At 38.3% G+C, this 17,900-nt stretch overlaps 1 protein-coding gene across 3 annotated transcripts in view; it reads left to right on the forward strand.

The window, feature by feature from the left end:
- The window catches only part of CACNA1E (calcium voltage-gated channel subunit alpha1 E), a 393,237-nt gene that overhangs the window by 250,668 nt on the left and 124,669 nt on the right, over nucleotides 1-17,900 (forward strand). For all 3 annotated transcript variants that reach the window (XM_027868457.1, XM_027868458.1, XM_027868459.1), the window contains exon 8: nucleotides 14,641-14,756. In XM_027868457.1, coding sequence (XP_027724258.1) covers nucleotides 14,641-14,756 — 116 coding nt within the window. The remainder of the gene's footprint in view (nucleotides 1-14,640; nucleotides 14,757-17,900) is intronic.

The following is a 17,900-nucleotide window of genomic DNA, read 5'->3' on the forward strand; positions in this document are numbered from 1 at the left end:
TTTCTTTCTTTCTTTCTTTCTTTCTTTCTTTCTTTCTTTCTTTCTTTTTCTTTCTTTCCTTCTTTCCTTCCTTCCTTCTTTCCTTCCTTCCTCTCTTCCTCCCTCCCTCCCTTTCTTCCTTTTTTTTTTTAAAGCTATGTCTGGGTCTAGGAGCTTCCAAGGGGGAAATATTATGTTAAAAATTGTTTTCTTGATGCCTTATTTACTCTAGTGAAGTGAAGGCACTTAAACCTCACCTGGAAATCAGGGCCAGCTCCAAAGTCCAGATATTTGCTGCGCTGCAATTTAAATTTAGCCATTGTACCTGCCTTTGCAGGCTTCATTCATGGAAATGCCTGGGCCATTCATAAAAATGACTGTCACACCTCTGTGATGTGTGGGACTCACTATTTGTCTCCCTTGGAGTGCTGAAACCCAAAGTGCCATGAATCCACCCTTTCCCAGTGCTCCTCTCTGGGCCCCCACATCATCCCAGAAGAATTTAGCTGAAACACAGATTCAGTAATGCCTTTCATGGTGCTTAGGAACCTGAGCAACATGTTATCGAAAATAGGTGTCAGCAAACATCTCACACACTTGTGTGATAATTCGCAGAGAGGTGTGGGCTTAAAGAATGGAAAACCTTCTCCATCTGTGAAAAAGGACTCTGTAGCCATTTCAGTTCCATGCTGCCTTCCTTTAGGGTAAGAGCTCTTAATCTGGGGTCTATGGACCCCTGAGGAGCCTGGGTATAGATTTCAGGGGTTTCATAAACTTGGATGAGAATATATTTTATTTCAAAATAATTGGTTTCCCTTGTAATACTTTGTTTTGAATTTTGTAAATTTTAGAACATTATTTTGAAGTATCCAGATGGTCAGAGGGCTCCTTGACACAGAAAGGATTAAAGAATCCTCCTGTTCTGGGGAGTGGGAAGACTGGAACCAGCTTGTACCTTCTTATTTGGTGCATCCTTTACCATGTCTTCCCATAAATCATCCATTAGTGCCCTCCCTCTAAAACTACCTTATATTTAGCCACTTTATATATATTTGCATTTATTAAATTAATACTTAAGCTGGTCTTCTATGTACTGGTCTCCCCCATTAATGTATAAGCTCCTAATGAGTATGTATTGTTTCATTCTTTGTACTTATGTCCCCAGTGCCTGGCATAGTATTAGGCATATATGGTAGGTTGATTATCCGCCTAATGTGATAGAGGCAACTAGGCGGCATAGTGGATAGAGCTCTAAGCTTGACGTCAGGAAGACCTGAGTTCAAATCTAACAAGCTGTGTAACTCTGGACAAATCACTTAACCTCTTTCAGTCTCAATTTCCTGAACTGTGGAATGGGAATAATAATAATAGCACCTACCTGCCAGAGTTGTTGTGAAGATCAGAGATAACATCTGTAAAGTGCCTGACACACAGTAGGTGCTTAATAAATGCTTATTTCTACTTCTCCTTTTCCTTCCCCCCACCCTAGGTCTTTTAATATTTCTATCTTTACACTGGCTCTCACTATATGAGCAAGTTTCTTTCTTTTACGTTAACCAGGTTATATATCCTTCATACTTTATTTATCAGGTTCAGTTCAGAGTCTATCTGTGGCTTTTTGGTGATGATATGCAGCACCCTGCTTGCATTTTGGGTCATCTCTAATTTTGGTTATTTGGAAATAATGCTATTCTATGATACACAATCATATAGCATCAAGAGAATATTGGTAATAACAAGATGTATTTTCATTTCAGGGAACAGCTTAGGGAAAAAGGAAGGAAATATGAATTTATTAAGTGTGCCATGGACTGTAATAAGCCTGGGGATACAAATACAAGCAAAAAAAAAAAATCCCTGCCCTCAAGGAATTTGCATTTTAATGAGGGAAGACTGTACACAAAAGGGAGCAGAAGAAGATGGGAGGGAAGGAGATAAAGGTGCCCTGCATGGAGGACATGCATTTGAAGTCCAGAAAGTCAGGAACAGAGCAAGAAGGGAAACAAATGCCCCTTTTCCCTAGTAGAATTCATCCTACTCTCTCTCCCCTACTAAATTTTGGGCCTACCTTATCATCCATTTTCAGTAACTATCTAAAATACTAATATATTAACACTAATGGACTAATTCAATAGACTACCCATCCAACTACATGTGATAGTCTGGGCATTAGGCATTTTCATCTTTTATTTTTTTGGAACAATGTAATTAATACAATATCATCTGGGGGCTAGCATGGGATCTTTCTACAAAGATCATTGGCTGCACTGTCAGAGGAACTGGGTTCACATCCCAATTGGACTCACTAGTTGCACGACCTTGGATAAATAAATCATTTAATCTAGTTGAGCCTCGGTTTCTTCATTTGTACTATGAAAGGCTGGATTAGATGGTCTCTTGGGGCCCTTTTAACTTTAAATCTCTGATCCTTATAATTTTCAAACAGGAGTAACTGGAGGACGTTTCCAACTATTGGGAATCCCTGTTCCATTTATGGGGCAGCTAGGTAGAGCAGTGGAGAGTGTCTGCCTCAGTCAGGAAGTCAGGAAGACTGACCTTCCTGAGTTCAAATCTGGCCTCAGACACTTACGAGCCATGTTACCCTGGGCAAGTCACTTGACCCTGTTTGCCTCAGTTTTCTCATCTGTAAAATGAGCTGGGCAAACCACCCCAGTATCTCTGCCAAGAAAACCCCAAATGGGGTCTCGGAGAATCTGACATGGCTGAAATGACTGAACAACAGCAACAACAACAAATTCCACTTAAATTCTGCAAAGGATCTCCTTCATGATACTAGTGAACATCTTTGGCAGGCTTTTCCCTCCCTTTTTTATACCCTGTTTGTTACTGATAATCAGATTTATTGAACAAATTTCCTGAAGGTTGTATCTATCAAGGAATCTTGTACAATCATCAGATATTTATAAAAGTTTCCTTGTGGCAGGAGAGTCTTTAAAGTTGCTTTTTCTTCTACTTAGTCAAATATGTTCTTCTAACAATTAGCAAACAAAAAAAGTGCTTGTGTCTCTGTTATTCTCTATGCCATTTCAGTTATGTGTGTGACTACAGACTGTAAAAAAAAAAATCTGTACAAGTCATTTTGTCATGTTATATTTTCATCGGTGATATCCTTGATCCCATTCTAAACAGATCAGTTTCATAAAGATTTTGTATAGATAAGACAATAGTCATGTAGGCCGGTAGTTTGTGAGGTCCTTTTGATGGCTTTATTTTATTTTTTGATAGTATTTGTTGTTGTTCAATTGTGTCTGACTCTTCGTGACCCCATTTGGGGTTTTCTTGGCAAAGATACTGGAGTGGTTTGCCATTTTCTTCTCCAACTCATTTTACAGATGAGGAAAATGAGGCAAACAGGGTTAAATGACTTGCCCAGGGTCACACAGCTAGTAAGTGTCTGAGGCCAGATTTGAATTTCAGGAAGATGAGTCTTCCTGGCTCCAAGACCTGTACTCTGGCCGCTTTACCACCTAGCTGCCCTGTTTTTGATAGTAACACCATTAAAAAAGATTGGAAAAATTTTTTCAGTCATTTGGTATTGTGCCTTCTTCAAAATACCTTGAAAATCAATTCTTTGGTACTTTCAAATTTTCGTCGTTTCCAAAATGGTTATCTTCAGCTTAAACTTTGCTCCATTCATATTATGTGACTTCAGCTTTATATTAAGTGATGTTCAACTTGCATCTCTATGCTGATAATTCTCAGATCTCTTTATCCAGCCCTGACCTCTTTGGCCATACTAACCTCATATTAGCCAGTATGACTTTCTTCACATTCCTCACGTATTACACTGTCTCCCGTTACTGTGACTTTGCAAATAAGCCCATTCCTAGAATTTGTTTCTCATGTCTAACTTTAGAATCTCCAGTTTCTTCAGAGCTCAAGTCATGAACCACATTATATATGACGTCTTTTCTGCTATTGTTTTTCAGCTGCTCATGTCTGTCTCTGCCAAAAATTACCTTATATTTATTTTGTATATACATAATGTTACAAAGTCTTGTTCAATTTTTAAGCTATTAAAATCCATCTCCTTGGAGAGAAATGTTTTGAGGGCAGAAACTGTCATATTTTTTTTCTTTGCCTGCCTGGGCAGGCAAAGATGGTGCCTGGGGCATGATGCACTTAATAAATGTTTGTGGACTGATTGAGTCATCTTTCCATCCAGGTGGTCTATAGTACACAGTGATGATTCCTCCTCTGATTTCTGTGTTTTCTCACATGAGTATAAGTTCTTAATATGCAGTGCTATCTTCCCTTTCACCTTCTCCCTACCCTTCAGGTGTGGAAACAAGTCCAAAGAGGCCTTGCCTTGCCCAACATCAAGGAATTTGCAGATCTAGTACCCAAATCCATATCTTCCCTGATCAATCTGGCCCTGTCCAAGAGTTTGGGCAGCAGAAAACCTTCTATGGTACTGGCTCCTGTCTTACAATATATGGTACTGTGGGTCTAACAGAGGACCAGATGTCTGATAGTGATTTAGAGGAGGCTCAGGTTTTGAAACATTTGTACAGTGAGACAGTCCACGTGAGAAAGTATTTACCAAGTTGAATAAGGGACTAGAGGCAAAGTGAAGCAATGGGATCTGCGGGAGGAGACAATCAATAATCTATTGCTTAAGTGATCATTAACAAAACCAGTAGCAAGATAGGCCAAAACTAGAGTCTTAGACACAGTCAAGAATTTACAGTAATTTGCTTTGTCTGATGATAAAGTAACACCTACAGGCTTTTAAGCTCAGTTGCTTTGACCTAACCCAGCAGATGTTTCTGGTGGACCATTGTTGTGGAGGTGCAACCTTGCCCACCCTTGAGAGTTTTAATCTATTTGGTTTTGAGACTTGGTCTGGGTGCAACTGCTGAGATTGAAGAATGAGTCAATCAATACTTATTTCAGTCTTCTATATGGATCTGTCCCCAGACCTCCAGACCAGGCTTCATCTCATCCAGCCATCTACCATTGTACTAGGGCCTAGGCACCACAGGTATTCGACTACATAACTTGCCCACATGGGTACATATTTCTCACCCTTCCACACATACAATCCTGCTTTTAACATCTTTCTCTGGGAATAGTAATCAAATTAATATTATCATAAAGGAGAAAGGATATGATTCCCCCTGAGCAAACTAATATAATCACAGAAAGTAGTCACACATGGTAAAGTTTCAAAAGTGTAAGGATATACTACAATATGGTTCACGCCCTACCATCTTTTTATGAGACATGAACCTCTGTGATTGGGTCAAAAAGGAACAATTGATTGGCTATGACTTCCCATTATGGCTTAAAACAGCAGAAAGAATTTCATTCCCAATCCATGTTATAGCATAATTCAGGAGGTCATAATCTGGGGGTCAACACTTAGTGGATAGACTTGAGGAGTTCCATGAACTTGGAAGGGGAATTAATTACACCTTTAGTTTCATTCATCTCTAATTGAAATTTAGTATTTCCTTTAATTTTGAATGTAGGCAATAATAATATTCAGGCATCCATAGGCTTTACCAGAGGGTCCATGAAACAAAAAATTTAGATTCCCTTGGCCTACACCAAACCTTCCATCTCTGAACTGAAATTTTCATCTGAACTAAATAAAGGAAGATTAAGCACAATTACACACCCACCCACACATAGGTTTTTCAGTATAGAAATACATTAAACTCAAAATGGAAAGAGAAGGGGCAGGTACAAGGGAGGAAGGGTGAGGGATCTAACTGGGATGGCAGGCTGGGTAAAGGTATAAGCATAAGCAAAATAGTTGGAGAGAAGAAAATGGAGAAAGGATTAAAAGGAAAGGAGAAAGAATAAAAACCTGAGACATGAACTACCTGAGGTAGTTCAAGGAGAAAAGAAGTACCACACCAGAGAAGAAACAGGCTATTTCATTTATATATCAAAAATGTTAGCCAACTTTCCTTTCTTTCACTACTGTCTTATTTGTAAAAGAGTGGGGGAGCAAAAAGAAGGGGGGGGCAAAGAAGATAGGGTGGAGAAAAGTACATATTTGACAATTATAACCGTAAGCAAGGATTGGATAAACACACATGAAAAAGAAAAGAATAGCAGAATGGATTAGAACGCACAATCCAACAATATGTTGTTTATAAAAAACACACTTGAAATCTAAAGATTCACATTGAATTAAAATGAGGGGCTAGAATTCAGTATATTATGCTTTAGCTGAACTCAAAAAAGCAGATATAGTAATCATGATTTCAGAGAAGGCTATAGTAAATATAGTCATGATAAAAATATGATCAGGGAAATTACATTATGTTTAAAAGGCAACATAGATAATATATATGAATCTACTAGCATAGCATCAAAACATTTAAAGGAAAAGTTACTTGAATTGGAAGGGAAATAGATATTAAAACTTTAATAGTGGGGGATGTTAACCTACCACTTTTAGACCTAGACAAATGTAATCAAAAGGTAGGGAAGAAGTTAAGGACCTGAATACAACTTTAGGAAAAAACTGGAGAGGATAGCACTCTGATAATTACTGCATGGGGGAATAGAAAGGAATTTATGAATGTTGATGTGAAATTTTTGTGAATTAGTAAATTGGCTAAAACAATTTATTATGCCCTATGGCAAGGTTGTATTTATATAAGGAAGGCAAGGTTAGTTCAACACAAGAAACACTAAAAAAAATTGATATGATAAATTATGTTAATAATATAAATAATTAAAAACAATATGATTATGTCAATACATGCTATACAGGCTTTTAAGAAAATCCAGGATTCATCTCTATAAAAAATTCTAGAAAGCACAGGAATAAAGCGTGGGAGTTTTCCCCAATATAGGAAGGAAAGAAAGATACATTTATGAAGTACCTACTATGTGCCAGGTACTGTGCTAAACACTTTACAAATATCTCTTTTGAGCCTCAGAACAACCCTGGGAGGTAGGTGCTATTATTATTCTCATTTTTGCAATTGAGGAAACTGAAGCAAACAGAGATTAAGTGACTGACTGGCCTAGGGTCACACAGCTAGTAAGTGTCCAAGGTCACTTTTGAACTCAGTGCTTCCTGATGCCAGGTCCAGCCCTTGATCCACTGCTCCCCTTGTAGATAACATCTATCTAAATAAGACCAAGCAATATATGTAATGGAGAAGAATTAGAAGCCTTTCTAACAAGATCGGTGGTAAAGCAAGGTTGTCTATTATCATCATAGCTGTTGAATATAGTACTAGCTTTAAGACAAGAATGAGAAATCAAAAGAATAAGAATAGGCAAAGAAAAAACAAAATTATCACTTTCTGCCGATGATATGATTATTTGCTTAAAAAACCCTAGAGTCAACCAAAAAGTTAATTGAAAAATTAATAAAATCAGTAAAGTTGTAACATATAAAATAAATCCACACAAATGATCAGATTCCTATATGCCACTAATAAAATCTAGAACTAGAAGTACTAGAAAGAGAAATTCCATTCAAAATGACCTCCTGATATCTCAAGTCTTTCCTTCTTCGGGCTAAAAATTCCTATTTTTTCAACTTTTCCTAATCTACCATCGTTTCCAGTCTTCTCATCATCCTAGTTGCTCTTTTCTCAATGTGCTCCTGTCTGTCGATGTTTTTCTTTTCCAAATGTGATCTGACCAGGACAGAATGCAATCAATCAGTAAACACTTATTAAGTGCCTACTATATGCCAAGCTCTATGATAAACACTAAGCTATCATCTGCCTTGTTCTAGATATTCTTGCCTTTCTTAACACAGCCTAAGGTTGCATTAGCTTTTTAGGTTGCTATTGCTGTTAACTCTAATCCACTCAAATGGTTTTCTTTTTTCTTTTTTTTTTTCTTTTTTGCTATGTGAGTAAATGAGTTATTATTGTGGGAGATAAAGATTGACGTGATCCCTGCTCCTCCCTCCTACAGCTTACAGTTTAGGACTCATATATCAAATTCATCTCTTGCAAACATTAATCCTATTACTTACGCACACAATTCAATCTGAGTTATCTTGATTTATATTATTGACATTTAGGACAAATGCCTTATTATACACTGAAACACATCCCAGGGCACTTGAATGCAGCTTCTCCCAAAGTCCTAAGTCTCCCCTCTTTACCCGCAAGTTTGTCCTCCCTATGGCAGTTTTGCCCCAGTAGTACCAGGGGTTACTTTCTGTAAAACATTTTTCTTCCACAATCCCAACTCGAGTATTTTAAAACACAGTTGTTTGGAGGCAGGTGAGGCTGGGAAAGGGCTTGGAGAGAAGTACCAGGACAAACCCTATAGCTCAGGACAGCTGTTGCCTCCATGCATTTATTCCCTATCCTATTCCTTCTGTCCCTTGAAGGTTGAGTCTCCAGGGCTTGAAGCAAGAGCTGAAAATCAGAGCAAAGAGGATAGAAGTACAAATCCCCCACCAGCCCTCTCAGCCGAGAAACAAGTTCTTCCCCATGCCCACAGAGAGAGCCCAAGCACACCCACTCAAAATGTTTTATTCCATATGCAAATAGATTCGTATATGCCCTGCAACTCTCTCCGTCTTAGATGCCTGAAAAATACTTAACCTTTTCCCTCACAGAGTGGAGGCCAGTTCTGAGTGGCTTTACCAGAGAGAGGAACCCTGCACTTCTCCTTGGGTGTTTTAAGGCCTCTCTGTCTCCCAGTCATTCATCATCTTCTTCTCATTCTTTCTCTTCCTCTTAGGCACTCTCATCATTGTCTAAGTACTCCTCCAGGTACTTAAACTGCCCCAACTCTTCCAGCCACAAGTAATTGATGTTTACTTTGAATTATGCCATTGAAACCCCAAACAACTTCAGGATTCAGGACTTATTGTGGGGTGGGCACATTGACTTTGTTGTCATTTGGTTGTCAGAGATCAATCAGTATTATTACATCTTTCTTGATGATCCACAAGAAAGGAGGCTCCGTAGAGTAGGGAAAATGCTTCAAGGGCCCTGCATCCAGGCTGTTAGTGAATGTTGTTGCTTTGTTACCAGCCAGGATGGAATCCATTTCTGTGTATTTATTGAGCCATTCATTCCTTGTTCACTTTATTTTTAGTTCTGTTGGTGAAGAAAAGACCAAGCTCACCTCTCAGCTTCTCGCCCAACTGCTGCAGATTGTCTTTATACTCTTCAGGTGGAAGCCACTATTATAAGCTTGTTCTTGCCAAAGAAAATTTGGCTGAGCTTACCAAGTACTCCTCGTAGCCTTCAATTTGTTATTACTCATGTTTGCTACAGAAAAGATGAGAAAGGATTTTTTACATGTCCACATATTTCTTGTGCAGCTTTTCTATCAGGTTCTCTTTGAGTTCTAAGCCCTTCTAGGCAGTCTTTATTAAGGAAATGCTTGGAATTTGGAATGATGATTTCAATACCTGCTTCTGCAGGCTGTGGGCCTGAGGACTGGGGCCTCACAAGGGCTCTGGGATTTGATGTCTCAGGGTGTCCATCTAAAGTGACTAATTCTGTCTGGTCCTTTTTGCGAGACCTGCCCACTACCACCATCACATTACTGTGTGATGAACTCTGGATACATGGCCTCCTTGGGGTCTGGTGAGGCCAGAATTATCTGCCTCTTTCTCACACAGCAAATACTTACACAATTGATTTTATAAACCCCAAAGTAGGATTCTCCACTTACCTCTATGAAATTCAATTTATGGTCTCCTTACTTAATCCATAGATCGGGAGCCTAAGTTAAAGGGAAATTTACCTCTTAACAACTTATCCTACTTTGCCTGGTTCCTTGATGCTTCTGTTCTTTGTGGTTATACTGAAACTCAAGATTCGCAATGCAACAGAGAAGGAGGAATCTGCGACGCATTAATAGCTACACTCCTCTACTTTTCCATGTTTATGAGGCTAGTCCCCAGCAAATGTTAACTACAAAGTTCATATATCAGAAAACAGGATCATGACTGGGACACAAGTCAGCAGCAGTTCTGTGATCGGACTAGGATTCAGAAATGTAGCCAGATTCTTGACCTATCATACCTCTGCATAGCACAACATGTTTTTTATTTGTTGCTTGCCAAGAGTGATAAGAAAACCCTTTGAGTAAGACGCACGTCATTACACTTCACTCTACCAATCTTGATTTGTAATTAAACCTTCTTGTAGGTTTGAAATGTGAACTCCAATATATTTCATTTTCATATTTTCATATAAATTTCTGATTTGGGATCCCAAACATGAATTCAGGTATTTATTAACTACCAGAACAGTAATGTTGTTTAATGTATTAAATACTGGGTAGACTTAAAAATAATTGTAGGTAGACTTGAGATTTAGAAGACCTGGATTCAAATTCAGCATCTGACATTTGGTAGACACAGTACCTTGCACAAATCCCTTTCTGAGGCTCAGTTTTTTTATTTGTAAAATGAATAATACCAGTAGTACCTGCCTCAGGTTTTTTTGAGGCTCAAGTGAGACAATGTATTTAAAGTACTTTGAAAGCTTTCTACTTGATTCATTTTTACATAATAAATGTAATTATTATTATTAGCACCAATATGCCCCAAAACATTAACAGCTTTGTAGCAAAGAAGGCTTCCTACTTGCCTGTGTTCCCTTCCCACCCTACTGTGCCACATTCCCCATTACAGTCTCAAAAGAGTTTGACTAGATGAAGTGAGACATTAGCTGTTGAGGGAAAGCCATACTAATTCAATGATGCCCAGTGGATTTGACTTTCAAACTCTGAGATAGAAGGAACTCACAAATACAGAGGTGTATGGAGCAAGGGAAGGGAAGCTGCAGGAATTCACAGCTAAAGAGCCCTAATTAGGTGTCAGATCACTCCTCTGCTTCAAGCTGGAGGCCCAAAAAGGGGCAGCCACAGCTGTGGTTCAGAGCTGGCGATCTAATCTAGCCTCTCATCTCCATGTCATAGGACAAGTTCTTATTGTGAGATGTGGTGGGTAGCTCAAGAGAAATGCTTGATAGGACTATAGCAGGGTCTGCAATATTAAATATCTTTCCCATTCTGCCTGCTTGGTATATCATTGTTTCTGACCTCATTACTCAACTGAAACCACTCTCTCCAAAGTTACCAATGATCTTAATTGCCAAATATTATGGTGTTTTCTGTTTTCAACCTTCATGACTTTTCTGCTGAATTTAACAATGTGAAGCACCTCCTCCTGAATTTTCTCTTCTCTCTGGGTTTTCATGACAGTAATCTTCCCTGGTTCTCTTCTTACATGTCTGACCTCTCTATTGTGCTCCCTAAGCACAATATTCCTGGGCTTTCTCCTCCTCCTTCTCTCTCTCTCTCTCTCTCTCTCTCTCTCTCTCTCTCTCTCTCTCTCTCTCTCTCTCTCTCTCTCTCTCCTCCCTTTCTCTCTCCTCATGAAATCCCATGAATTTCATTTTCCTTTTTGTATAGATGAATCCCAGATCTGTAGATCCAGCTCCAGTTTCTCCCATGAGTTTCAGTTCCCTAATGACAACTATCTATTGCACATCTTAAATTAGATGCCCCTGAGACATCTAAATCTCAATATTCCCAAAACAGGACTTATTACCTTTCCCCAAAACTTACCCCTTTTCCAAACTTCCTTATTTCTGTTGTAAAGGCACCACCTTCTTCTAGTATTCCAGATTCACATCCTCAGCATCATCCTCTAGTGCTCACTCTGTCTTGCCCCACATATCCAGTCAGTTGCCAAATCTTGCCATTTCATCTCTGTAAATATCTCACCCTTCCCTTTACTTACACAGCCACCACTATAGTTCAGACTATATCCTCTTCCCTCTTTAATCCATCCTTCACAAATCTGCCAAAATTATTTCCTTAAATGCACATCTTACTGTGACACTCCATTCCTCAAGAAAATCCATTGGCTCCCTGTGAAACCTAGGATTGTATATAAATTATTTTTGTTTGGGTTTTAAAGCTCTTCACATCCTGTCCCTAACTTTTCTTTCCAACTTAATTATATATTATTTCCCTTTCTGTGCTCTATAATCCTACAAACTGGCCTGTTCTTTGTTCCTCACACTAGATGTTCCATTTCTCAGTGCCTTTGTCCTGCCTGTCCCCTGTGTCACATGCACTCTCTCCTCACTTCAGCCTCCTAATTTCCCTTTCTTTCCTGAAGGCATAGCTCAAACAATACCTTCTTTTTCACTTTAGATTCTGTTTCTGATCCCCCCCCACAACTGCTAATGTCCTCCTTCCCTAATTCCCTTGTATTTGTTTTGTTGATATTTATTTTACCTACATGTGTATGTACTTGTTGTCTTCCTCAATAGACTATAAGCTCCTTAAGAGCAGGAGACTTTGGTTTTTGTCATTTTAACCTAAGGACTTATGAGAGTATCTGGTATGTAGCAAATGCTAAATAAATGCTTATTGATTGATTGTTGATTGGATTGAAATATCTCTAAATCAGTCTCCTTATTTTACATGCAAGGAGTCAGACCAAAAGAGATAAACTGACTTGTTTTAGGCTACACAGATAGTTAAAATGGGAGAGTCATGATTTGAAAGTAGATTTTTTTTAACTTCAAATCTTCTAATTCTTTTCCCACTGCACTGTGTTGTATTCCTTTATTTTTCTTTTGTTTTAGTTTTTCTTGCTAGGTAGTTAGTTTGTGAGGAGAAGTATATTTATTAAGGATATGTCCCGTTTCTTTTTTTAAAATATATTTTTATTTGCTTCATTAAATATTTCTCAATTGCATTTTAAAATTTTAACATTCATTTTTTAAAATTTGGAGTTTCAATTCCCTCCCTCCCTCCTACCCCTCTCCTACTCCTTGAGAAGTCAAGCAATATGATATTGATTATACATGTGAGGTCATGCAAAACATATTTCCATATTAGCATAGTCACCTGGAAAACATTGTTCTCTGGGATAATCCTAGGTCCTTGTCACTATTTTCCATGGTACACAAGTATGTCAGCTCTGTAACTATGAGATTCATAAAGGAAAATGGGAAAAATTCCATAGCTTGAATCTTGTCATGACACCCCCTCACACCCACATTCTTATCTTGGTCTCTACTATTCTATGGGAAAGTTGGCTTTTCCGAGGGCCTAGAACATCTCTTGTCTTTTTCACATCCCTATCATAGCCCCACTCCACGAGCATATCCTTTATTTTCAGAGGTATGCTGAAGTCAGCTCAAATCAACCAACCATTGTTACATTTTCAGTGACATCATTAACACCTTGGAAATCAGCAAATGCTACAAATCAGGGACTTGATTTATTATTTTGTCAAATGTCTAGACTTAATAAAGTGATAGAAAAATGTTAATAATACAATTTAACTTAAAAGTCCATCATGGCTCCTTTTTTTTTTCTTACCCTGGAGAGCTGTTTGTTAAATATCAGCATACCACTGCTCATTCCCTACCCTTTTCTTTACTTCTCTACCTTTATTATACCTTTAGTAAATTCCTTTTAACATAAAGTCAAGCTTCAGTGGAACAAATTTCTTCTAAATAGTTCATTCTCACTTTCATGCCCATAACCATGTCCTGGGGAGCAAATGGTTCTATTTTACCTTGGTGGGGATGGACATAGGGAAATACATGGTGGGTAGGAAGATGAACAACCTTGGGCCAGCTGACTCATTTGGTGGCATACCTGACTCTTCACTCTCTGTCACTCTTTCATACATAATCAGACACATTTGGGGCAGGGTAAAATGTTGATTTGTCCCTTGTGGGTTGGACACTTCTGTATCTTTTCTTCATGTCACTTCCCTGGGCCAATACTTTTTGAACATCCACTGTGTGTAGAGGTTGTTCAACTGTATAAAAAATATACCTCTTGCCTTAGAAGAGCTAACCTTCTATTTAGGAAAATACAGTCTTTAAACAAGAAAGATCATCAATCTACAAGCATTTATTAAGTATTGACCGTGTTCTGTGCACTGCATTAAGTACTGGGTGGTCACAAAAAAGTAAATATGAAAGCGCTGATTGCTATGGTTTAAATAGACTATATTAGTGTTGAGAGGACATAAAGAGGAGGAGTGACCAAAGTGAAATGGGATTAATCAAGCAGGACACCCTTAGTGGGTGTTTTTAAACAGGGGAATGACATGACCAAAGTTATATGTAGGAAAATTATACCCATCTCTCAGCGGAGCATAATCTTAACAGAGACATGTTTTTTCTTTTAAATTTTAATTTATTTTATTTTTAATTTATGGAATAAAACAAAAATTTCCATAACAGTATAATAAAAAGATGACTGCATATGAAACTGCGAATCTATTATGTACAGCTTGCTATTCCTTTTAAATATATAATAAAGTTATCATGTAAATTTCTTTTTTCCCTTCCACTCTCCCTAGAGATGGCTACTATTAGACATGTACACACACACATACACACACTCATATATGTAAAATCATTCTATACATACTTCTATTTATTAGTTCTTTCTCTAGATACAAATCATGTTTTCTTTCATATGTCTTTTGCAGTTAATTGGGTATTTGTAATAGTCAAAATGACATGGATGAGTTTAAAAAAAAGAGCTTGGGGAGGGGGGAATGAGGAAAGTATTTCAAATGGGAATAAGACATGTTTAAACATACCTGCTCACCATCTTCTTTCTTCCTCTTCCACTTCAACCATTCCTCTCAGTAATCTTCCCTAACTTAGAAACCCACTTCAACTTCCTTGTTCACAGGGAATTTGCCAAAGAAAGAGAGAGAGTGGAGAACCGTAGAGCCTTTATGAAACTGCGGAGACAGCAACAAATTGAACGGGAGTTGAATGGGTATCGAGCCTGGATAGACAAAGCAGGTAAGAACCAATGGGACAAAGAAATTTGGGGAGTTTTACCAAATCATTATTACTTACCTGCTATTTGCAGAATCAAGTATTAGTCTCTAAAGAGATAGGAAGTTTAGGTAAGATAAGCTTTCTACACTCATGGAGCTCATAGTTTCAGGGAATATAAATAATTACATAAAAGGAGTTCAGAGTTTAAAGGTCGCACTCATATTAGTGAGACCCCTGCTGCTTTGTCTTACAAAGTCAACACATCCTTGAGCTGCAGGAAACAATCAAATGCTGGATATTATCTCTTTAGGCTCCCTGGAACCATGACTGGCCCTTCACTATAAAGTTGGTGGCTCTGTCTCCATATTTGCTCCATCAAACTTTCCAGGGGATGTTGAACTTAGTTCTGGCATAGACCTAGAAGCTAAAGGATAGGGGAGAGGACAGGAGTGAGATTTTCAAAGAGACTCTACAGAATTTTTATATCTCATTCCATCTATGTTCTGTTCAACTTAGTGGCCTAGAAGCAGAAAAATTGGCCAGGTATTGGGGAAGTGGCTAAGTCTCATTGTTTCTGTGTTAACACATTAACTCACCAGTTTTTGATTGAACTGACACTCAGATCATTATGAGTAAAGCCATCTCTCTTTATAAGCCAGAATAAACTTGGTTCCCTTTTGATTTTTAAGGTTGGGTTTCTGTGTTATTCTCTGTCATCTTCCTGAGAAAATGCTAAAAAAGAAAAAAGAATCCACATGACAGCCAATTATCAACTTCTCTATGTTCCTTGACAAAAGAAGTAATATAGAATTGTTGCTTCCTCTCAGGGTAATTTATTTTCATTTATCAGACATTTATTTATTTCCAACTATGTGAAAATCACTGTATTTGGCTGTGTTTCACATACAAAGACGAATAAGACATAATGCTTCCCTTCAAGGAGCTTATAATGTAATAGGGAAGATGTGCACAAACAACTCTAACATAAGGCAGAAATAATTATAAGAGGGTTCTGAATGAAATGCTATTGGAATAGTGAGTAAAAAGAATTTGTTTCTGGCTGAGGGTGTTATGAAAGGTTTCCTGAAGGAGGCAGTGTGTTCTTGGGCCTTTAAGGATGATGAGGATTGTAATGGGCAGAAATGGGAGAAAGGAGCATTCCAGGAAGAAAGCACAGAAATAGAAAAGCATGGTATGTGTTTAGGGCATGGTGATAGCTGGATTATGGGGTATAAGAACGGAGTAGTGGGAGCTGATGTTTGACAAATGAGCAGAGGACAGATTCTATAACAGCTAGAAAGATAGGCAAAGAGGTTTGTCCTAATTTTGTAGGTGATGGGAAACTACTAAAGTGTTTTAAACAGGGAAATGACATGACCCAAGCTGGAGAATGATGCTCACTCATCAGCTGAATTTGTAGCTAAAAGTTTAGGTTTAGAACACAAGTGAAAAGGTAGGCCTAGAGATCTAGAGCTGTGAGTCATTTAGTTAGAGTTAAGCAGGAAAACTGAAGGAATAGGTGAAATCTCTAAAGGAGAAGGTGTATTGACAAAAGATAGTCAAGGATAGAACCTGGGAGAATGGTAGCATTTAGGGGCTCAGATGAGAAAGAGGAGGAGGAGGGTCGTTGTATGATAGTGAAAACAATCAAGGAGAGAGTTTCTGGAAGAAAGGGCAAATCAAATATTTAAAGTGCCATCCAGGTACAGCTACGTGGCGCAGTAGATAAAGCTGCAGCCTTGGAGTCATGAGGACCTGAATTCAAATACAGCCCACAACAGTTGATACTTACTAGCTGTGTGATCCTGGGCAAGTCACTTAACCCCATTGCCTAGCCAAAAAACAAACAAACAAACAAAAAAAAAAACCAACAAAAAACAAAAACCATGCATAAAAGCCATGCAAGTGAATTAAAAATTCAATAAAAAAAGGTCAAGGAAGATGAAGACTTAAAAAAAGCCATTCATTCAGCCAATGATTAGTATGTCATGGGTGACTTTATAGTGAGCAGTTTCAGTTAAGTATTTGTTGATGTTTGGGCTTCCTGAGTCTATTGAGGAAAAAAAAATATTCAGGCTAAGTGGTAAAGCTGATCTTGAAGAGCCACCATTAGGTTATCAATAGCCTTCCTTGCAACCAGTTAGGTCCCAGAAGAGTCTTTTTGGCTTGCTTCTAAAGGGCAGAACAAGGAACTATAGTTGGAAGTTGCAGAGAGACAAATTTATACTTGATAGAAGGAAAAACTTGCTGATGATTACAGCTATATAGAAGTGAAATGGGCTGCCTCAGGAAGTAGGGGTTCCCCCTTATTGGAAGTCTTCAATCAGAGGTTGGATGGCCACCTGTTGAAGAAGTAGCCAGGATTTCTTTTCAGGTTTGAATTGGATTTAATGGATTCTGAGATCTCTTCCAGCTTTGAGTTTCTAAAACTCCATTGAGCTGAGCCTTGAAAGAATTTGGGCCAAGTGAAATGGGTATGTACAATAATGATGATAATAATGCTAACAAAGGCTATCCTAATTCAAGTCTGCAAAACACTTTACATTCACGATCTTGTTTGAACCTCACAACAACTCCAAGGGAGGCAGGTATCATGTTTATTGATGGGCACGGAAAGAAATACCATTGCGTAGCTGTGGAAACTGAGGCTCAGTGATATGAAATGACTCACCCATGGTTTCACAGTAAATGTCAGAGACAGGATATGAACCAAGGCTCTCCGACTCTGATTCCAACTCTCTATCTATTACATCATGCCATCTTTCACTACTGGGTATATTTTTTATATGTATAAGTACATGTCTAATTGAATAGTTCATTCTAAGGCCAGGCATAACTTACTTTAATATTACCTCCTGTTTGAAATCACCTGTATTTAATTTCCTGCTCTATTAGCATGAGAAATTGGAGGTTGGCTGTACTTTCATTCCATCCTTTCCCCTTTATCTACTAATATGGGAGATGGAAAGTAAAAATGATTCTCCTTACATATTCCCCAAATGGTAGCCCAGTCCTTTGCTTAGATTGAATATATTTGTCTATGAAGCCAGACAGTTGCTTTAAATGCTCCATGTGTTCCTGGGTTCCTTGGGTATGGATCCCATCTGACAGACACACAAGCATTGAATTCAAGGGACAGGATCAAGGTTAGAATCTCACTCTCCA

The sequence above is a fragment of the Vombatus ursinus genome, unplaced genomic scaffold (assembly GCF_900497805.2).
Source record: "Vombatus ursinus unplaced genomic scaffold, bare-nosed wombat genome assembly UNPS02014789.1, whole genome shotgun sequence".
Taxonomy (NCBI): Eukaryota; Metazoa; Chordata; class Mammalia; order Diprotodontia; family Vombatidae; genus Vombatus; species Vombatus ursinus.